Source organism: Bremia lactucae, linkage group LG1, assembly GCF_004359215.1.
Source record: "Bremia lactucae strain SF5 linkage group LG1, whole genome shotgun sequence".
In the NCBI taxonomy this organism is placed as follows: Eukaryota; Oomycota; class Peronosporomycetes; order Peronosporales; family Peronosporaceae; genus Bremia; species Bremia lactucae.
Genome location: NC_090610.1, coordinates 4,225,294 through 4,248,700, shown reverse-complemented (window position 1 = coordinate 4,248,700; position 23,407 = coordinate 4,225,294). Strand labels below are relative to the sequence as shown.

At 45.3% G+C, this 23,407-nt stretch overlaps 4 protein-coding genes across 4 annotated transcripts; 2 read left to right on the top strand and 2 right to left on the bottom strand.

Annotated features, from left to right (window-relative positions):
- Nucleotides 1–247: 247 nt before the first annotated feature.
- On the bottom strand, nt 248–3,080 carry CCR75_008087 (uncharacterized protein; the record flags this gene model as incomplete). Its single annotated transcript, XM_067966142.1, has 5 exons — nt 248–840; nt 895–1,650; nt 1,713–2,051; nt 2,114–2,410; nt 2,482–3,080. 5 exons carry the CDS (start codon nt 3,078–3,080, stop codon nt 675–677), a joined length of 2,157 nt encoding a protein of 718 aa, XP_067822923.1. The 3' UTR covers nt 248–674.
- A 147-nt stretch (nt 3,081–3,227) lies between these two features.
- On the top strand, nt 3,228–5,871 carry CCR75_008088 (uncharacterized protein; the record flags this gene model as incomplete). The annotated part of the gene is made up of 5 exons (XM_067966143.1): nt 3,228–3,302; nt 3,373–3,473; nt 3,546–3,610; nt 3,676–3,770; nt 3,833–5,871. The coding sequence occupies 5 exons, from the start codon at nt 3,228–3,230 to the stop codon at nt 4,607–4,609; spliced, it is 1,113 nt and encodes a 370-aa protein (XP_067822922.1). The 3' UTR covers nt 4,610–5,871.
- Nucleotides 3,675–7,155, bottom strand: CCR75_008089 (uncharacterized protein; the record flags this gene model as incomplete). Its single annotated transcript, XM_067966144.1, is given in 7 exon segments — nt 3,675–4,979; nt 5,044–5,710; nt 5,788–5,935; nt 6,088–6,262; nt 6,321–6,570; nt 6,634–6,724; nt 6,735–7,155. 7 exon segments carry the CDS (start codon nt 7,153–7,155, stop codon nt 4,812–4,814), a joined length of 1,920 nt encoding a protein of 639 aa, XP_067822921.1. The 3' UTR covers nt 3,675–4,811.
- A 13,933-nt stretch (nt 7,156–21,088) lies between these two features.
- On the top strand, nt 21,089–22,960 carry CCR75_008090 (uncharacterized protein; the record flags this gene model as incomplete). The annotated part of the gene is made up of 1 exon (XM_067966145.1): nt 21,089–22,960. The coding sequence occupies one exon, from the start codon at nt 21,089–21,091 to the stop codon at nt 22,958–22,960; it is 1,872 nt and encodes a 623-aa protein (XP_067822436.1).
- Between the last annotated feature and the right edge of the window lie 447 nt (nt 22,961–23,407).

The window sequence follows — 23,407 nt, the reverse complement described above, 5'->3', positions numbered from 1 at the left end:
TCACATATTGAATTTAAGTGCTTCCGTTGCATGCGACTCGGCAGATTCTAAAACGATGGCTTCACAGGGATTTTTGAGGTTTTTTCTTCTGATTCTCAGCAAATCAATATCCAATGAGAAAATAGCTACATTTTAGGCCAACATTGTTCAAATCCCGTGGCCAGAAAAAGAAAAAACCTTCATTCATAAAAGACCAATGCGTTCGATGCTTCCATAAAATGTCAATTTGTTCTCGTCGACTTAGTGCTCTTCTGCATCGTCACTAGCTTTGTTGCCTTCATTAATTTTTTTAAGAGCTTGTAACAGCTACTTAATTTAAAATAATTATGTTATTGATCATCCTATCTTGTTTAACCTCTTTCGAGATTCAAAGATTAGAAAAAAATCTTGATATGCCGGAATAAGCAATCTTTTTCATTTCAACAAATGTTTTCTCGAGTCAGTCATTCAGCATCCAAGTTGACTGTCGTGGCAAAAGTCTTGAAAGTAAGCAGACAACCAACTTTGATAATAACCTTCCTTCAACACAATCCCAGCTTTCTAAATCTTCCAGTGAACAGGCACTTCTCTAAATCAATTGCTACAACTAGCCGTTCAAAGAGTCTCCTTTTCCGCTTCGTCAGTTCAAGAACTCGGTCAAGAAGGCGCGGCTTGCAACAGAAACCTCTACAATTTTATGATCGTGCATGGAAAAATAGTGCGAAATCACGGTAAATGTCGTCCCCTGTGCTCCAAGGCACAATCACTGCCTTCACGAGCGTCGGGTTCTTATCAATTCGCTCTTGCAATCCATACGTCCTTCCATCCGCATCATCCGCTCGTGCAAACACGACATCGTTTCTAAAACAAAAGAAAGTAAGTATTTGTTCAACATTTCAAACACAAGCCACGTACTTTGTAAGACGCGTTGCAGCGCAAAAGTCCCCAGAACCATCGCCAACGTATAGTACGGCATCATATTTCTGTCTTCTGCGCAGGGCGTCGACGATTTGACCTTTACACATATTTGGAGGGCACCATGTACATCCGTGAGGTTTCCAGCTTTCCTTGTGATACGGAAAAACACGAAGTTGTGACCGCCCATTGTCCAATAGATGGAATTCGGCGGGATTGGTGATGATCTCGCTTACACACTGCGTCAAGTCATGACGCGCTAGCATGCTGTCAATATAAATCGAATTCGCGTCACTGATGATCGTAACATTGGCACAATAGCCAGTTGCAGCGAGGCGAAGAGCCTCGAGCATGTGCGTTTGAATGGGAACAGCGCTCACAGCGTCGCAAATTTTCTTGGGCGTCAACTCGGGCTTGTCTTCGGTCAAGACTCGAAGCATATCATCCATTATTTTCGTCCAAGAAGGTTCCGTCTTGCACCGTGTGTGCAAGGTTGAAAGAAGCTCAGGGTACAGTGTTTGAAAAATAAACGTATCCGAGTTCTCGTTAATCAGTGACCAATCGTAGTCAAAAAGAACAAGGACGTTGCTTTTACGTCGCGGATTTGAATGAACGAGGGCGTATGGAGACTGGCAGAATTGAACAAAGCAACGATAAAGGTCGTCTTCACTGCACCAAGTCACGATAGGGGCGTTAATCATGTAACTATTCGGCTCTTTGGGTGGGAGCGGGGAGCGTGCGATGACTAGATCCGTTCTAGAAATGCCACATAAACGCATTGGCATTAATGATAGTCAAAAGAAGTGGTATAAACGTACGCTGTGAGACGAGAGGCGAAGCAAACGTTGTCGAATGCATCACTGACGTAGATGACGCGAGCGTACGATTTCTCGCAACGAATTGACTCAAAGATGCTGCATCGTGCTGAAGAACACTGGGTGCACCTTTGCTGCTCGAGAAGATTGATGTCGCACGGCTCGAGAATTAATCTTCTGTGGCCGTCAATCATAAGCTCTTCGGTATCAGCATACCCAGTTTTCACGTGCTGAACTTGCGCGTGCTTTTTTGATAACCTTTTGATGCAATAGGCTTTTCCATCACAAAAAAGTCGAATATCTGCGTCATGATAATGAAGTGCCATATGAATCGCGTCAAGCCTTCGCGCTTAATAAATTCAAATGTAAATGAATCATCAGATATTGTCGAAGCCAAATCTGACTGGCAAGACGCGTATATTGATATTTCCATGTTCCAAAGTATTAACAAATCTGCCGTCTTTTGACGCAGGGAAGGCAACAGTGAAAAGGTGCTGTCTTTATCTGTGTGTGTCTCCAAATCGCGGACATTTCGATAGATATACTTGGAGTATTGGTGGTCGAAAAAGGCACGAAAGTCGGCGTAAAAATCTTCTTCAGTCGTCCACTCCCGAAAATGAGCATTAATACCATTCCATTTTTCATGCATCTGTATCAATCCTTGCTTCTTGGTACTAGAGCGAATAAAAACCACATCGTCACTACAGAAGAATCCCAACAAAACGCCGATCAGTCAAAGCATTAGGAACACACACGCAGTATATAGACGTACACTTGCAGCTTCGATACGATACAAGTATCACACTCCCGTCCACTAACGTACAGCACTTTTGAATACCGTTGTTGCTGCAAAAGACGTTGGAGAACTTGTCCTTTGCACAAATTGCGAGGACACTTGTCACACGTGTGTGGATCGACATACGCTCCTTGGTACGGTAGTACTCGAAATACTTTGCCTCGATGTTCCAAGTGTGTTGGATTCGCCACGACTTCACTCACTCGATGAGTTAACTCATGAAAATCTAGAAAGCTCCGAATGCTACAGACTAACGAATCACTCACAATTTTGATCGTCGCACCATAAGTATCTACTGCCAAGCATATGGCATCAACGATGCGCTCATTGCATGGAAGGTTCTCGACGTGCTTTCGAATATTGTCGAATATTTTTGTTGTTGGATAGTCTTGGGCGACTTGCGCAAAAAAAGCGTCCATTGCATTAGCACGACCAATGGTCTTGTCGGCAGCAAACAAAGCCCATATTTGGTTCGCTGCATCGGCATGAAGTTTGTTGGTAAGGTAACGATCAGAGTCCACATCGGTCAAGACGTCATCGAACTCGAGGAGCACGAGCACGTCTGTTTTTACCATGCTGAAAAGCGTACAAAAAAAATGGAACCTTTTTATTTACTATTGTAAAAAAATCTCCTACGAAATTGTATTTGACACAATATTATTCTGTGAAATAGTGTCCCTAAGTCTTTTAAAAAAAATGGTTTTGACCTGTTGCTAATAAGGATGGTAGGGCTCTCGGCGTCGGAACTTCAGAATGAAACATTGTTTCCTGGTGATACGATCGAATACTACTCCATGGTACAGGTGGTGCTTCAATGCTCTAGTGCTCGCTTGAAACTTTATAATTTGCGTCTGGGTGATGCTTTAGGCGTTTGTAGCTGGAGATCCTCGCGGCCATCGCGTCGCCAAAGTCTTGTCCGTGGACCGCAATGACAATGAATTTCCGATACGCGTGGATACTCAAGAAATGTGAAAAGAATAGTGCAACTTATGAACAAATGAATGCAACTTTGACTTGTGTGCTCCTTTTTGTGGCATCAGGCTGCCGCTAACTATTATGCTTAAGCGAAAGCGGGATCGAAACGACTCTGACATCTCGTTAAGTGGTGCGTTCGCAGAAAAGGAAGTTAATTGATGAGATTAGCGATACTGAAATGAAGTGGTGTCTAAGACGCAAAGTGGCGAAAGTTGCGGACTTTCAAATTGGTTTTCGGCGAAGTAGTAGGCCAGACGCGAGCTGACGTATTAAATGCGGGACTTGCAAAGGTGATACGATAGTGTTCAAGCATTGGAATGAGGTATGTCACGAAAATTTATTACGGTTGTAGAGTCTTTTGGATGCCATGAGGTCGACACGGAAGACGCTCGAAAAGGACGGAGCGAGTCTTGGAAACAAGAAGCTCATGAGCAAATATTTTTCCAGCTATCATGCTCCTATTAAAGACAAGACTTTTGACGATCAAAGTGATGTGTCAAAGGACGTTTTGATGCGTGATACGAGGAAGACAGAGATATTGACGTGTAGTCACGAAGATACCAACCAAGGTGATGAAACCTCTGCTTTGACGAAACGATGTTTTGAAGAAAAAAAGCTTTCAATAAAGGCATACGTCGACTTGGTGCAGTTGAAGCAGATAAGTAATCGCAAAAAGCAGGCGCCTCGCAAAAGAAAGCGAGACTCCTCTACGCTAAACAGTTGCGAACAAAGAGATGGCGTATCGAAAAACTACCATGATAGTCTGATCAGCAACTATTTTCCTGCAGATAAATGCCAACGGAAAAAGTGTGCGCGAATCAATTTGAAAAGATTTTTAAATCATGTCCAAGAGACAAATGAAGTGACAGAACTCAAGAAGATTGAAGCGAAGACACAAAAAGTATGGGGCTTGGATGTATACGATGCACTCGATGAGAGAAAAAAAGTGCTCGAGTTGAAAATAAAGGCCGAAATGTCCAATTGTTCCACTGCTTCTCGAAAAAAAGTCAAGAATGTAAAGCAAGCGAGCTGTCGCATGAAGCATTTAGGGCCAAATACATCCCTTCAATCATGGCTCAAACCACTTAAGCAGCGGAAAGAAATACTTGATGATCGTAGTGAGCACTGAATCGATCATAACAGATCTCAAGACGTTGCTATTGATGATAAACGAACATTCAGGGACGTTTTTAAAAAAGAAAACTCTTGATTGTTCAGCAGCGTGATTGATAGAAGGAAAGAAAAAACATTGTGAGCACGGAAACAACGCAACCTTACAGCAATCAAGCAATGCAGTCAAGACGGTCATTGGCGGTATCAAATCAATATATTTACAATCCCGCCGGTCTGTTTGCAAGACGAAAGCCACCGTCCGTGTTTTTCCAAATTCCGACCGAATAACAGAAGCGAATGAGAATAATCTCACGTAGCATCGTGATTGTCGCGGAGACTACACTGAGTTTCGATCCAGGCACTTCTTGCCACTGCACCGCGACTTCCTAGTACGAGAAATGCCTTCGAGTTAGATAAATACTCTAACGCGAGTCAAAAGTCCATCCAAACCTTGATTTTGACGTCTCTGCTCGCAGCAAGGTACAAGAGTTCAACATCAAACGCCCATCGTTCAATATGCAGCGGTGCAAAGAGGACACGAGCTGCAGTCCGATCAAAGAGCTTGAAGCCACACTGTGTGTCGCGTACGTTTTCAATGCACAGCGTCGAAACGATCATGTGAAAGCCATGCATGAGCAAATTGCGAAGCGCATTGCGCTTGGCAATAGCTTGCTCTTCCAGATGAGCGCGACTGCCACATACGACGACCCCATGGCTCGTTGCGACCTCGTCCATTGCGGTTGCCAATTTGTCATAATCTTGTATTTTTGTTGCATTGTCTGCGTCGGCAAATAATACGCGCTCTCCGCGTGCACGCATAACACCTTTACGAATTGCTCCACCTTTGCCATGATTGTGTTGGAGCTGTAAGAGTCGAATACGAGTGACGGAATACTTTTTCACCGCTTGCATAACGATGTTGACTGTTCGATCTGAACTGCAGTCATCGACAATAATAATCTCGTACGAGAATGACGAATTCGATTCTTTCTTTGCCTCAAAAAAAGCCACGGTATCCTCAATGGTCACGCGGATCCGATGTTCCTCGTTATAAGCTGGAATGACTACCGTTAAAGCTACTTCAGCCTTTTCGTCACCTAATGACCCAAATGGTAAGCTTATAGAATGTAATCGTTTGCAACGTGTTACTTTTGCAATCGCACGATTTAGAATTTGAAAAAAATAATTACGCACTGCTTGTAGTCGGTTGGGTCTTGAAATGAAGCCTCCTGCATTGGTTCCAGTTCTTCGGCTCGCCTTTTAGCCTCGAAAATAGGCGCACAAATCCAGGCAATTAGCATAATAACACCCAGTACTATGCACATGGTCATGACCACGAGCGCTAGCGAAAGCGCCGCCGAGGGTAGTATCATAATTTATGACCACGTGGAAAAGAGTACACAATTTTTGTCAGCACAATTTATTTGTTCAAATGCAATTTGGTCGAGCTTTGGATCAAATTGGTTCCTCTAGACTATACAAACGACGCGTCACTGTCCGGGGGTACCGTCATTGGATTGGGTACACTTGAATGTACCCAATTGTTACGGTCGCCATTAGTGATAATGTCTACCCAGTTCTGGAGGATGCCACGGTCAAATGGAGAGCGTTTGTCGGGCAAATGCTGCAAGTATGTGATGGAATGGCGACGAGCGTGTTCCCAAGATGTCTGCAGCAATTAATTTGTGAATATGATGAAAGTACTTGTAAGTGTTTTACATATGCACCTGATTCGTAGAAATGAGGTATATTTGGTAGCAAAGGAGCGGCAACACCATCAGTAGCACGCACAAGAGACAAAACCACAGCACAATGTACAGTGCGTTGGTTTGGAGCCATTCCTTCACGTCGTCTCTTTCCGAAAACGCCTGAGAAGTAACATCAATCATAATTGCGGCTTCTCCAGTCTGAAGGATCAAAAACAGCAAAAAAAGCCGACGATTATTTCCACCCACGCAAGTCCCGACGCAGTCACAACTGCAGATTGTATTAGCAGCTAAAGTTTTAATAATAGTATCAATATGCAGTTATCGCACGCACTGATGATCATACTGCCGTGTACACCGAGCGCAATCCTTGCTGCAGATACACGCCACAATGGTCACAATGTTTTTCACGAAACTACGATTGCCTTTTATTACCAATGTAAGTTCTTAAAGGTTGAAATACATGACACTCATGGCAAAAGTGCAGGTTGACACTGCTCCGTGAATGCTCACCGTCACCTAGTAACTCGGCGTCATCGCCTTCCTGAATTGCCATGTGAGAAAGAGTATTCGAATTTGAAAGAGGCGTGATTGCTTGAACAGGTGTCAGCATTGGTCTCTTGACGAGTTGCCCCGGTGAAGAGAGTTGCAAACACACGTAGCACGACGTAGTAGCCACGGCCACTATTAAATACACTACAAACTCATAGATAGGCAAAGCATGCGGACTAAGTGCACCTTGAACCCCCAGCACAACGTATCCGTAGGCATGCAGACCCACCCACCAGGCTCTGGCATACCATTTGCGATACATCGCGGCACGGACGGGGTTTTCGGCATTCCGGTTTCGAGGCATGTGTGAAATGTTGAAATTTATACATTTTGGAGCTTCAACTTATTGTTTTATGTCGAAGACTTTTTAATATCGGTATCACGTAAAGCCCAACAATCTCATTATTTCTGCATATAGTATGCACGAAGTGATTGAAGTGATTACGCTGTTAACGTTACCCTTTTATGATAATGCCGGCAGAAGCAGAGAAATCTCGAGTCATGACCCTTTTTTTCTAGTTCTAGCGGGCCAAAGTTACCCGATGTTACACAATTCCCGTTATGAATATTTGTGCACTTGAGGGGACGGTCAATTACTTAAGTGTAGTAATTGGACCCATCACTTGGGTGTGGCTCACATTGTGACTCAGCTTTGTATATGTGATGCGCATACTCTTGAAGACGCTCTTCAAGGTGGATACATTGTCATTTTATTACCAGCAAAAGGGTTTCTGGTGCACTCGCATTGGAAGGGATGACGCTAGCGTCATCCAAGATACGAAGTACTTAGTATAATACGCTCGCAATACATCTAAGTGCATGTCTACAGTGATGACATTTATGATTGGTTAATAAGGTTTTATATGCAATTATATTAAGAGAAATTACACAGAATAGTACACTTTTTATCGGAAATTCGCAGAATAAAATACTTTTTTATTCACAGGAAAGGACACTTATTAGTCTTTTTGATTTGAGCCTCGCGAGCGACGCAAGGAAACCCCCAAAAGCTTCCCCTCGCAATCTTGGAAGATCATCCCCGAGACATCTTTCCTCAAGTTCACTCTTCCCATCGCTCCAAACCTCCATCTTCCACAGGAACCTCAACCAAACTGCTATGCCACCTACCATCACTCCCGACGTGCCAGCTTTGAAAGTGCTATCCTTCGCTCCTTTATGGCATTGTCCAATTCGACGAACCATCTGAAAAAGAGACCTCTTCGACTCCCCTATACTTAGAGATGTCTCATTTAAGGTTTCCGGACGTCGAGTGTGCATCAGCCCAGGTTCAGAGGTCTGTACCTATTGCAACCTCTACAGTTCTGCCTGTTGAGAGCCTTGCTGATTGAGCAAGGCTACTTTCTCCTTCGCCTATTCAACTTCATATTGTGTGAACTTGGCGATGGCTGAATGAAGGGCATCTCTGTCCAAAAAAACGGACAGCATGGCCAGGATGGCATTATTCTCTACGGTCGAACTCATTCGTTCGACCGCACTCCTTTCTATGTCTTTTAGAAAGGAGTTTAGCTATCACGCGAAACGTGATGCGTCTTTCCATACTCATCTAACATGTCCATGTTTGATGATGGAACTGTTGTCCTTTGTCGGACTACAAAGTGCTTCCAGGTGTAATAGGGCACTACTGACTTATACTGCTTCAGTACAAGTCCACTTCGCTCTGCTTCAGTGCAAGTGGTGCCAAACGTCTCTTCACGTACACTCTCTTCTAAACACTTGCTTTAATGAGGATATAAAAAAAGGATTTTATGTTAAAGAGGTTACACAGAAGAAACACTTTTTATTGGAAATTCGCAAACTAGGACACTTTTCTTATCAACATGGTAGGACACTTTTTTGCCAAATATATAAGGGAACAAAATACTGCCCTCCTCCCCAGTGATCACATATGAGCTTCTCATCAAGTTTTCCTGTTGTGCCCAATCTGTTCACATTTCTTCCAAGATTTCTCATTCATTGCGCCCTGGAGAGAACGCTTTCCTTGCGCCTCTAAACAGGTCGTCCCCGAGGCCAAGATACCTTTGGTGGTAAAAGTGGTGACAAAGAAAGATTCACGATAAAGACTGGACCGTATGGACGATCTTATGTTGCGCAATAGGTGTCAAAGGTGAATAATTTGTGGACTAGTGTGATTTTGGGCCACATTCACCTTCAATGCAAGTGACGGCAAGGCGTAAGGAAGTTCTGATACTTTTCACAGGTGCAGCTACCGATCGGACGACCCGGGGTTGGAAGGTTGACCACATATTGGTGATTTAATTCACCTACGACCAGCACTCAGCTCCTCACCAAATCTCTCCATCGCCAACGGCACCAATGGTGCAACCCAACCAATTGCGTACTGCGCCCGTTAATATATTTTTCCATTTGGTGGCGATACAAGCGTCCAGCATCTGAAGTAGAGTTAATTTCCACATCAGCTACAAAAAAGAGTTTGCAATCACTGCTAAGTTTGAAGTGACATGTCCGGAACGGTGAATGTCACAAGCGTATATTGCCCATTGATTGTGCTGGATTTATATACCGGAATTGGCAGCAAAAGGCTTGATTTTACGAATTTTATCGATGCACTTGTCGAAATCAGCTTTGTTGTTGGCGTAGACGCATTTCCAGAAGAGTCTAATGTAGCACAAACATCCGGATCAGCGTCAATCATGACCTTCCATCATCCCCTCAACAAGGTGACTCGGATGGTACATACCTTTCGATGACAATTATATGTTTAGTCTGAACGTTTGCAGCAATGTGATAGCAACAAAAGGCATTGAAAAAAAGCGTTCGGAAGATTGTTTGCCAATGCGCTTATCAGCCCTTTTTGACATGCGCTTTTTCCAAGTTAGTCGAAAACCAGTCCCACGTCTCCTCCCATTCATTCGGAACAATCGCCCGTCCCAAAATCACCAGTTCATCCTGAGCATCCATCGACACAGCTAAAAGAAGGATCTGGACATAGCGGGTTTTGGTAAAAATCCCATCCACCGCCACATATAGCGAATGTGTTAAAAAGCGTGTCTCATTGTGCCCGGAGCGATAAATAGACTGTGGAGTCGTTTTTCCATGTTTCTGGAACAAAACTTGGCGTCGACATTCCGTACACTACCGCTCACAAAGCAAAGGAATCAGTCTGTCCTGAGACAATCAATGCTCAATGGGAGCAGTGCAATCTGGTAGAAAGCTAATTTTAATGTCTACTTCGTTAGGATCCCGGAACTATAGTAAAACTTGAAACACCACAAGTCCCAAACGAAGACAGACTGCTGAGCATCCTTGATAGGAGCATTGCTGTTCACTGTCATGCCTTGAGACACATAATGATTGTGTGTCTGGAGCAAGTTTCGTCAAGAGGTTTGCAAATTTTCTTGAGGTTGCTAGATCAGTAGGGATCGCTACTACTGATTTGCATAATCATCAGAGCAAAATATGTCCGCCTCGCTGTTGCGATTTTGCAACGACGCTGGACCCGCGACCGTTGCCCTTTTCGGCATACGGTCCAAAATTACGTTCATACCCCTCGGTACTGGGCGTGGGGTACTCCACTCATGAGCGTAGGGACCTATCTTTTGAAAGCGATTGCATCGGTGCAATCACTTATTTTTAAAAAGCAAGGTTTCTTGCTTTTGACATAAGAGAGGTCTATACATTCTGGACCTCCAAGCTTCTGTCGTCTCGGAGGACCATACGATGCTGAACTAGCTTGAACCTCTGTCTAACTAAGTCCTCCTGTTCCGCAACGGATATTTCTTCTTCAAGCGTATCCAGTTCCAAGCGAAACAGAAGGGTCTTCACAGTTTCAATCGTAAGACCTTGCCTGAACACCGTTACCAACGTGTGTTCATGAACTGGATTGTTAGTGATACAACTCGCTAAGAGTCGTATGTAGTGGGTATAAGCGTGTACATCTTGCTTGCATTGCTTGACTTTCAGAAGCTCTTATCGAGCTCTAAACTCAGCCCTAGGCGATTCAAACGTCTGTTTGAGCTGGACTTTAAAAGCCTCTAGAGACCAAAGGATATGGGTTGCGCAACTAAAGGCCTAGTGCCCAACTTTTGGCACGACCTGCCAAATTAAATTAAGCAAATGCTACTTGCGCTTGCTCTTCGACGATGTGACGAGACCATGGATGAAGCAGTGATGGCCATTCGATCACAGGCAGCAAAGTATAACGTCAGCTACAAGGTCTCTGACAGAAGCAAAATCAGAGCCTACCTTGAGTGTTCAGGCGACGATTGTCCTGCATATGCCCTTATATCCGTCCACGAAAAAACCGAACGATATCGTACCAGTCAGGTGCAAGATCTGCATTTATGCCAAGGATAGCTTGAGAAATCTCGGGGATCCCGGCGTGAGCACACAATTCTGGTAAGGCAGCTTCATCATCTGCACCTGGCGATGAGGTATCCCTCATCACCTTGAATTTGAAAAAGACAAATAGTTTGTCACTTTGAGCCCTTGTGGACTGAGGGGCGTCGAATAAATTTATTAATCGCCATTCGCGAGGGGGTCGTATGCTTAAATCTGTTGAGCGCGACATCCTGCAACGATGATGATGGTGCGTCTAGCGACAGGCGCATCGATAACAGTGATGAAACGCGTAATGAAAATTCACTTCACGTTAAGAGATTTTCAGTACGATGATGATTGCATCTTACTGGATTTGGATGACAAATTTGATGTCATACCAGGTTTACCTTTGCTCAGAAAATATGAGCCAAGAATTAGTAGGCAGCATCGATCCGTAAAGATGCCTGCCACTTGTTCATCAGATGGCCATCTGATGAATGTCTTCAAGCGAAACCAGACGTGTGGATGTAGTAGGAGTGAGTGCGATGACATTACTTGTGATACGGTCGATAGTTTGACTGCACAAGATCATGTCATCGCACTCACTCGTAGTACATCCGCCAGAAGCTGACTTTACAGTGTGATGGCAAATCAAACTGTGGAGTCAGCTTCTGCCGGCTGTGGGAAAGCACAGGCAGCGCCGAAGGTCCACCACTTTAATAAGACGAGAAAATTGAGATATGAATGTACGTCTAGCGGGCGACATCCATGGAAGATACCGATTGCCCAAAAGGGACAATCCGATGAGTTTAGGTCGAGTGAAGAGTTTATCGTGGAAGACCCGACTGTGATAGCGCAATCAAAGCCTGAAAGATGTTGAGGGGATAAGTCTCCACGTACTCGAGGAGAATGCTCCTCAAAAAGTTAATGCTTAAGTGACTATGCTTCAGCATCCCGAGGAATTATACGTCGGCAGCCTGTGGAAAAGGGGTCCCAAGAAGTAACCGAGACATTGAATGTCTTGATTAATGACGGATCAAGAGTAGGCGCTTATAATCTTGGTCTGTAGACGCTTCCGAAGTTAACTTCGGAGAGAACTCAGTTGCCGACCCGAAAACCTAAACGGTTCTTAGGAGATCTGCATAGTAGTACGATCAAGCAGATCTGCGTACTCGTCACAGTGGACGAATAGGAACCGATATTCGGTCAGCGGTAATTTTTGCAGAAAATGAACGGGTTCTCGGAAGCTCATCGATGGACGAAAGTGTCATCGAAGTGAACACTCGGATTGAAAGATATACTTTTCAATCTTGGGAGTCACTTAAGACAAATCCTTTATACAAAGATTTGATTGAAGTCAGGGATGTACTCTCTGAAACACTTCCGTGCAAGTTGCCTGAGAATAAAGGCACTCGACATGAGATCTAGCTCAAACCAGGCTCGAAGTACTGTGTCATGAAACAGTGATCACTGCATCGTGAACAAGTACTTGCGATCGAAATTTTTATCGATTGATTAAAATCGGGCTATGTAAGGGAGCCAACCTCTTCACGTAGCTCTCCGACCTTCTCTGTGCGAAAGGCCATAGGAGGGTGGAAATAGTGCACGCATTCAATTAACTGAATGCTGCAACGGTACCGGCTCAACGCCGATACCTAGAAAAGACGTAATCATAAAAGGTATGTCTAAGAGTACGATCTTTTTATCTATGGATCTTATGGATGGGATCTATTAAATCCTTATGCGTGAACGGGACATCCCGTACACAGCAGTGAGCACTCCAAGTGGGATGCTTCGGGAATGGTAAGTGATGCATTAGGGCTTAGTAACGCCTCTGCAACATTTAACAGATGCGTAACAAATCTGTCGGGACCGGTGTAAGGATTCGCACCGAGTCATTTTGACGATGTATTCTTCCATAGCAGGGCCATGGACGGTAAGACGGACGTGGAAGCTCATAAAACTCACGTTCGTCAGTTTTTACACTTATGCGAAAGCGTAAGTTGTACGCAAATCTCAAGAAGTGTATATTGGCTGCAAGCGAAATACCACTTCTTGGTTGCATCGTCAGTAAACACGGCGTGCACCCTGATCCTGAAAAGATCTAGGCAATTACCGACTTGCCAGTTCCAGTAGATGTCAAGGGACTTAATGAGTTCCTTGGGCTAGCGGCGTACTTGCACAAGGGTAAAGCCTAGCCCTTCATCCCGTGCTCCTCTCCAACCTTTACCACATCCAACAGAGTGTTGGCAGTCCGTATCTATGGACTTCATCTTTAGATTTCTCCCGAAAACGATCACAAAAACAATCCTTGTTTTGTAGACAGATTAAGCAAGATAGTACATCTTGCTGCAGTACCAGAGTCAATTACGGCTCCGGGCTGTGCCCGTGTCTTTAATAACTCGGTATTCGGACTCCACGGTTTACCCCTGAACTGGTCTCCGATAGAGATCCACAATTGACGGTGGAGTTTGGCAATCTGTGTTCCGATCTCTCAGAACACGGCTGACTATGTCAACTTCTGATCATCTAAAGACAGATGGTCCGACGGAACGCGTCAATCGCGTCCTCGAAGGGGTACTTCGAGGTTACTTCCAATCGTTACCGAATTAGGGCGAGGTTTTACTGATAACATTAACAATTCCGTGCATTCGTCTACAACGCATACACCGTTCTTCGTGAATGGCTTTCGCCATCCATGCATACCCACCCAATGAGAGGGATCCTCTAGTTTATGGAGGGATTTGCACGAGCAGAACTATTTCTGGCCCATGCTCATCACGCGTCAAAATTACCAACGACGCGAATGATGTCGATGTCGAAGCAATTGACATCGAATGAGGGAAAGATCTCATGGCACTGCGTACAAAGCGCACTGGAAAAGACAAAACAAATGAGCTAGCAGAGAAATTTTTGCTTGATCGAGAATAAGTAATACGTTTCGTACAGGATTTCATTGCTTATGCACTGGACCGGCAGAAATGGAACGCAGAAAAACATGGAACGTGATCAAGTTCCTCCTCCAAATCATAGACAAAGAGAACGTTTTTTTCGATCTTCGACTCTTGATCCGACAAATGGGTCAGATCTAATTTTTCCTCCTCCACCACAACATTAATGGACCCCCACAGTAGTCAACGTTTCTTGAGGAACGTATTCAAAACCACCGTGATGTATAGGGGCAGCGAGAGAGGCATCTTGTTCGCTGGCACAGTTACCTACCTTCAAATGACGGCTGAAAGCCTTGTTCCATGCTGATTGTTGACGTTGAGAGCCTCGTCCGTCAGTATGATGAGACCCATCTGATGGATCAGAAGGTCCATCGGAAAACAACGCGCCCCTGGCGCCTGTAAATCCATTGCGAAACTTCAATCGCATCGCGCATTTTGAAAGAGATGTAAGCCCTTCTCCAGGGCGAAAAAAGGGGAAATCGTTCCCTTTAACTCGTTTTGTGTTGCAATTAAAATCTTGCACCGGTTGGGGTTCGTTATTAAACTTATCGCGAGTTGTGTTAAGTTTTTGAAGTCAGGCTTGCATCAACGAGATTTCATCTCGCTTGTTGTTGCTATTATACTATCGATGCTTAAGAAAGGCATCATGATAGAGCTCTCCCTTCAGCGCGAAAGTTCTTCGCGCTGGGATCAAGGCTATGTAGCTTTGTCGCAATAAATAAGGAATATTTATTGTGAGGAGAAGTCTCTCCAGACAAGTTATTGATTAGCTGTTTGGGCAAACGCCACGGCTTCTTCCCAGGGGCAACACGAGTCTTTGTATTGTTTGCACTCCCCTGAGTGGCACCTACTGAAGCAGGGGTACCACAAGAGCTTTTATCACAATGGCTTACGCCATAGTCGTCACCACGCACAGGGATAAGTGCGGGTGATGGCACAAGAGATACAAGAGGCTCATAGTCAGTTGCCTGACGACGTTCAGGCAACTGTTCTGCTTTCCCCGAGTTGGCCATCTCGTCCAACTCGCATTCAAAGTCGACAGCCAAAGATGGGTCGCACTCACGTGGTGACACACCATGTGCACCCGCAACTTTAAATGTTGCGGGAAAAGATGATACAACGGCAGTCGAAATGTCTACAATAATGCGTTGTTCGTGGCTGCATGTACCGCAGCCGACCGTTCCGCACTATTCGCTGACCGCATGGACCCGTTAATCATGCGATAGAATTGAATATGATGGTTCGGAACAATCAACACCGTTTTCACTTAAGTAATCTTATAGTGACCACTGTATTCAGTGACAGTCAAGTTGATTGTCGTTTAAGGAGGGGATGTAACGGAGTTTATCGTTATATTAAATTAACACTTATGTTGTTAATAAATATAATTTCTAGAAGGCAGATAATATTTTGAGAATATTACTTTACATAGTAACATTCGATAAGCTTATTAATTGGTCGATAATTGGCCTTTATATTTACTTGCTTCGCAGTCCAGTCAGCACTGAACGCGCGAGACAGATAAGACTTTATTACATCTTTTGTATTAGTATAATTAAGTTAGTAGAAAATAGATAGAAACAGAAGAACCTAATTATATTAGGTAATAAAAATATTAGTCTACTTTTAACCCTCTTTAAAGCAATTTTTTTAAGCGAGTCTTTCTCTGCTCGTACTAGGGTACGTGTGTGCGACTATTGATTGCTTAGTTATTCCTATCGCGTCCGACCAAAGCTTAAGCCAACGTCAGGGTAGGAAAGGTGTTGAAAGGCCGCGACTGTTCGTATAAAAGGTGCGACTGTTCGTGTGATAGGTGCGACTGTTCATGTGAAGTTGAAGGCATGCGACTCTCGGAACAGGTGGAGCACCTTATGGGCCTACATGAGTGATCGATAATAACGGACGATAACGGACGATAACGGACAAGAAAAGTAACCAAAGATCATAAGCTCCAAATACATTTAGTTTCTCATTTACCTTCCAGACTTAACAGGTTATGAGCCCAAACCCCCCGGAAGACCCTCCAGCAGCTCCGCTAGGTGCTCTCGGCCCGCATGCGGTCGATGAGACGACAAGCGACAGCGCGGACATCTCTCTAGCGAGAGAACGCGGGACCTCCGAGCACGGTGCAGATCGTCTGGATAGACTTGAGGGACTCATCGGGAACCTGATGCGCGAATTGGCACGGGAACGCGCAGAGCGGGCCCAGCAGCCTCCTGCGGACCCTGACACCCGAATGGGAAGTGGCTCGAGTGTATTCAGCCAATTCTTGGCTGCTGAAAGGAATCGGGCGAGAGCCGACTCCCTCAGTGAAGCTATGGGCATGCAAGTGCCGATTGGGATGCCGCAGCATGAGGCGCAGCATCAGCGGCAATTTTTCCCGGCGGTTCAGCCTACTGCGCAACCCTGCGCACAGCCAAGGCAGGATTTTTACTCCCCGCAAAACTTCGGTGTCAAGATGCCGAGTGTCAAGGATATGAAGCTGCCTATCGAGCGCTTCACTGGAAAAGAAGAATACAAAGGGCTAGGAGCAGGGTTCAAGGACTGGGGTTTGCAGTTTCTGGACGAGCTTGGAGCGGCTCAACGCCTCAGTGGAGGTGAATGGCTTGAGGAATTAAGATGAGGACACTTAATCGGTATCTGGATGGAATCGCTAGAAAGCATTTCGATAAGATGAAAGGAGCCTGGGCGTCAGAAGTACCCACGGTTGAACACTTGATGAACAAGTTGCTCGAGGTATATGACAGAGAGATCACTGTGGAGCAAGCCACGCGGTTTATGCGAGCTCGCAAGCCAAACGATCGATCTTGGACGGAGCATTACCAGTATCTGGTCGCCGTAGCAAGTTCGGGGTGCTGCCCTGATCGATTTGTACTTCAGTACATATGCGAAGGTGCATCACCGGACGTGAAACGAGCCATGCAAACGCGGCTCGATCGCCGTCGCACTGACTATCTGAAGCAAGCATGGGAGATGGCACACTTCGCCAGTACATTTGAACAAGATGCTGGCGCTCACGTGGTTAGTGGAGACCGTCAAAGTACTCATGGCAGAAGTTATGTTCGCGGCACTGACGTCGCAGCTAATGCATTGATTGCTCGCGATGAAAAAAGGTGCTGGGGATGTAACCAGCTTGGCCATACCAAGAGAGAGTGCAAAACTAAAGCAGGTGATAAACAGGCTTCATATGCTCTAAGTATCGGTGTCCCTTTCGATGGTTTGAAGCAGAGTTGGATTCTCGATAGTGGCGCCAGCAGGCACCTGGTGATGGACGTCAGCATGCTTGTCGACGCAATTGATTGCTTCGATGAATGCAATGTCGCTGATGGACAAGCTATCAAGGTTCCAAAGGTGGGCCAAGTCAAGTTGCAAGCATATGTGGATGAACGTACTCACATTGTTGAATTGAGTGACGTCTACTATGCAAAGGACCTCACGCACAACCTACTTTCGTACTGCAAACTCGAAGAAAAAGGGGTTGCACTGAGTTACGAAGATGGACGTCGCTATTTGAGGCGTGACAGCGATGGAGCACGATTGTTTGAGGTTGAAAAATAAAACAACGTGCTGGTGGTGTGTACGCAGATTATAAAGTCTTTACCAAGAAGCATTGAATTGGTGCATGCGTCACTACTCACTGAATATAATGATGATGAAAACATTGTGCCTGTGAAGTGTACCCTTTTGGAGCTACATAAACGCCTGGGCTACCTAATGCATGACACGATTGAGAAGATGGCGGATAGTGAAGGCTCGGGTATCGAGCTGACTGACAGGAGTCGACCAAGCTGCTATACGTGCGCTCAAGGCAAACAGATGAAGAATGCACAACCGAAGAAGGATATTGGGGTACACTCTCCGATTGATCGAATTGGTGGTGTTATTTGCAGTGACTTGAAAGATCCAATGACACCAGCCGACCGATGCGGCAATCGGTACATGATCAACTTTGTTGACCACGCCTCGAATTACTGCAGAGTGTTCGTTGCGCGCAAGAAAGATCAGGCTGCGAAAATGTTTGAGCATTTTTTGGCTTTCTTCGAGCGCTCTTTTAATTGCAAGGTACACATACTAAGGACAGACGATGGTTGAGAATTTCGCAACGTGGACATGTTTTGCAAGGAGATCGGAGTGACGAGACAAGTGAGCGAAGCTGGAAATCAAGCTTCCAACGGAAAAGCAGAACGCATGCACAGGACAGTACTCAATATGGCACGGTGCATGTTATTTTCGAGCGGACTGCCGTTACATTTCTGGGGTGATGCAGTCCAATACGCGACTTATATTTTAAATCGCAGTCCAAGCAGCGCCAATTTGAAGCGAGCTTCCCCAATCGAGGTCCTGAATGGAAATAGGCCCAGTCTTGCTGATGTCGTGGCCTTTGGAAGTCCGTATACGGTCTATCGCGACCCAGGAAAGAAGTCGTGGAAGCCCCGCGCTGAATTTGGCAAAATTGTCGGGAAGGATGACGAGACCAAGGGATTCAAGGTATATCTTCCTCGAGAAAGGCTGGTCATTACGACGCAGCATGTCAAGCATGTGGACACCATGGGTGTGGATGGCAACTTGCAACTACAACAACAGCTACGCAGAGAGGACCCTGGTTTGAGTCAAGCTGTGGAAACAAAAGAGAAAGCTGAGAAGCAGAAGGAGTAATCAAGTACTTGCAAGAGACCGTGTAAGCGCGGGTCACGTGGTAAAGGAAGAAGTTCGAAGAACAGAGTACCGTCAAGCGGTGACGATTCTCGCATAGTTGTCTCGGCTAAAACACGCATGACTACCCGCCACATGGGCACTAAACATGTACCAGTTGCAATGGCAAGCTTGGTTGAAGATCCGAAGACCTACAGAGAAGCAGTACAGTCGAAGGATGCAGCACTATGGCGAGAAGCGATGCGTTGCGAACTTGAATCGCTTAAATCAAACAAGACGTGGGAGGTGACACTACGAAGACCTGGACAGAAGCTTTTACATTCAAAATGGGTCTTTAAGACAAAACGACACGCTGATGGAACTCTGGAGCGTTTTAAAGCAAGGCTCGTAGCCTGTGGAAATGAGCAATCATATGGTGTAGATTACGCCACGACATTCAGTGCTGTGATGGAAATGACGACAGCAAAGGTGGTGCTGGCGTTGGCGCGAGTATGGGGGGTTCCTGCTCGACATGGGGATGTCCCTAATGCTTACGTTAAAGCGGATTAAGAAGAAGATCTCGAAATTTCGCTTCACGTGCCGCAAGGAATGGAATTTGACGAGCACGAAGTACAAAGTTTGGGTACAAGTGACAGGACCAAGGTGGCGCTGAAGCTCCTTAAGAGCCTTTACGGGCTTAAGCAGGCTGGGCGTTTGTGGGCACAACTGTTACATGATACACTGGTGAAACTTGGATTTACACAGTGCTACACCGACAGTTGTTTGTACACAAAAGGAGATGTCTCAACGATTACGCTAGTGGGTGTCTATGTGGACGACCTATTGGTGACTGCTAAAAAGGCCTGTGACGTGACCAAATTCTTCGATGACATGAAGGCACTCGAGGTGAAGGACCTCGGCGAAGTGTCTAACTTTCTGGGCATTGGCGTAACGTATACCAAGGATTCTGGGTACCGTTTGGAGCAAACTCAGTGCATTCGCGAAATGCTTGCTGGTCATGGTCTGGATCAGGCTAAACCTGCTCGTACGCCTATCGGTGATGAACAAGACGGCGAAGACGAGGGCGATTTGCTACCGAGTGGTGGTGACGGTACACCAAAAGGACCAACAGTAAAGATGTTTCAATCGTTAATTGGAAGTCTGCTGTGGTTGTCGCGGTGTACAAGGCCGGACATTGCATTTGCTGTACACCGGGCCAGCCGGCAGGCGCATGCACCAAGGGATTGCGATTGGCGTTGGGCAAAACGAATAGTTCGATACTTGAAGGGAACTGCCAATCTACAGTCTGAGATGAGTGGGACGATTGGAAGTGACAGCTCTCAAGATGTTGTTGTTGAAGGCTACAGCGACGCAGATTATGCTGCGGATCGTGCGGATCAAAAATCGGTAAGTGGAGGAGTTCTATGCTTAAATGGTATGGTTGTCGGTTGGATGTGTCGGAAACAGGTAAGCGTGGCATTATCTACCATGGAGGCCGAGTTTGTGGCTGCATCACAAGTGACGAGTGATTTGCTAGGATTGTGTGAGCTGCTGGGTGAGATTGGGGTGCGCGTGACAAAGCCGATGCTTATGCACGTTGATAATCAAGCTGCTATTAAGCAGGTACAAGGCGAAGATAGTGCGGGAAGAGCGAAGCACATCGCAGTACGTCTCAAGTTTATCAAGGATTACAGCAAGAAACAAGTGATCAAGGTTGATCTTCTCACCAAGACGTTCGCCGCGCCGAGATTGACGGAGCTGTGCAAGCTGATCTCGATGGTGTAAAGACATCTCGAGAAGGAGTGTTGAAAGGCCGCGACTGTTCGTATAAAAGGTGCGACTGTTCGTGTGATAGGTGCGACTATTCATGTGAAGTTGAAGGCATGCGACTCTCGGAACAGGTGGAGCACCTTATGGGCCTACATGAGTGATCGATGGTAACAAACGATAACGGACGATAACGGACAAGAAAGGTAACCAAAGATCATAAGCTCCAAATACATTTAGTTTCTCATTTACCTTCCAGATTTAATAAAAGGCCTAGCGGATTATGTCCAATAGATGGGAGGTCTAATTGCTACTATGCAATTAGCCGATATCAGAGGCGGTTCTGGTAATTGTCTTCATAGATGTTCTTTGAACTGGCGCGGCAAGCACGAAAGTTTTTCGTGTCTACCCCGCTGCGATTGAAGCGACTTTAGAGTGTAATATTTAGAAATTTAAAAAAATTAATTAATCTGAGCGACTCCGAACGTCTAGCTGATAGACGCGATAAAGATTAATTTCTTCATCTAGTAGTGATTTGTACATCACTTTTTATGTAGTCCACATTTCGTTTGCAACACGAAAAAGAAAATGTCGCGACTTGTTCACCTGCAGATGTCGCGAAGATGGTATCTCCTTCTCGTCTTTCTATTTATCTTAATCAGTGCAACTTATGCAAACAGTTTCATCGACATCTTCTCTAATTTTATTGAAAATTTTCGCGCGGAAGATCCCAATCCGACTCCAGAAGAAGCTCCTTTCGCCTCCATTCCTCTAGTCAGCCATGACGAGTCTTCGTGCGCTGCACCTCCGATTCCGTCTTCTCCGCCAAGTCCAGTAATACTTGAAAATCGGCATATTTTATTCGTTACAATTGCCATGAAAAGCCATGCACAACCGTTGCTTCGAGTGGCTAGTGCGATGAAAGAGCAAGGGTACCGAGTCTCTTTCGCTACTCATGATTCGGGGCGAGAGTGGGTGGAAGCTTACAAACTGCCTTTCATATCGGCAGGTTCATTTCCTATTTCTAGTGATAATTTGCGCGAAAAACTTCAAGCCATATCAAGGGATACCTCTCGTTTGAATGGACTTGTAACGATGTTTAAGGACATTTACGTCGAAGCTGCAAGTCCCATGTACGACGCGTTGCTTCTTAAGCTTAAAAATACTGAATTTGTACCAGATCTATTGGTATTGGACATTGCGACAATAGGCGCACAGTTTCTCGCACAAAAGCTACAGATCCCATACGTTCTCAATTCGCCGTCCCTACTCTTTGATTTAGGCAGTGTGCCCAATTACGTGCCTGCCTATGGCACGGGGTTTCGACAGGATATGTCGCTCTGGGATCGGTGTGTAAATCTTCTGTATCCAACGTTGTTATCAATGGCATTAACATCGCCATTCATGGTATTAAATCAAATCCGGGATGACGTGGGACTGCCGTTATTCAGGTCCCAAAACGATCTATTCAATGGCGCTCGCATAATTCTCAATACTGCTTTTGGACTGGAATATCCTCAACCTCTTTCACCCTTTGTTGATGCAGTGGGACCGCTGCTGCCACTACCTACTGGAAATGCGAAAAATCTAGAACATCAACTGCTTCCAGCAGAACTGCTTAGTTGGTTAGATGCATCTGTTTTATCGACTCCATCCAGTGGAGGCATAATTTATGTGAATTTTGGAACAATGGTTTACATTGACGCTTGGCAGGCCCAAGCGCTTGTCGATGGACTAGTGGCAGAAGCAAAAGCATCTTCACTTAAAGTATTATGGATCCTACCAGCGGACCAGCATGATGTTTTGCCGCGAAGACTGCCGAGTTTAATCCTTCTTAAAACACCTGACTCGTCGCTATTAAACTTAGAAATACTAGGCCATCCAGCCGTTACCGTAGTGCTGTCCCACTGCGGCATGACTTCAGCTCAAGAAGCGCTCGTGATGAAAAAACCGCTAATATGCATCCCATTTTTGGGCGATCAACTTGACGTAGCTGCTCGCGTTGTTGATTCGAGAGCAGGTCTTATGCTCGATAAGAACTCACTCTCCGGTTTGTTCATTCATGCAGCTCTCACCGAATTGCGTACGAATGCTTCGTACAGGAACGCTGCGCGAAAGGTTGGTGTCCTTTTGATACGAGGAGGGGGCACTGCTCGAGCTATTGACGTGATTGATGCTGCGCTACAAGTCGGATTTGATCATTTGGTGACGCCAGAGATGACCATGCCATGGCACAGGGCTGCATTACTTGACGTCGGGGCACTTTATATCGCGCTTATCTGTTTGCTAGTGGTATTTCTTCGTGTCACGTCGTTACTGCTGTATCACCTCGTGTTTATAAGCTTGCATCATTACAAAGAAAATACGTCACTCTGCCCTGCTTCGTTGATTGAAGCGCAGAACGAAATATGTGAAGATGAAGGCGAAGGAAGTAGTGATTCATCGCAGTCTGTTATTTAAAATGTAGATGCGCTTGTAATTGCCATGCTTACGGCTGCATCACCCAAACTTTTCGTTAGTATCCGTCAGATTACTGTATTATGCGTTTTGAAAAAAAACATCCGGATAAAAGCAAGCCTCGCGTACAGCTATAACAGTCTATGGTATAGGTTCGAAGAGAATTCTTTATTCGAACGTCAAAAAAGGGCAGGCCTTCCTTTAGGCACGTGAGTGGCACTGACATTCATGTGGCGAATCGAGATCATGAGATTTGTCCTGCATAATTTCTGAACGGCCGCAGTGGAATGGGCCTCAATGGCTAATTCCACCGGCACCTCATGCAAACAAATAAACGTAATTAAAAGGGAATGTCTAGCTAGACCCACAAAAATTGCTAAGAGCACCGACGAAAGTTTGAGGTCTTCCGGTTGGCTTAAAATAACCCCATGTATTGCGATTTAATCGGCC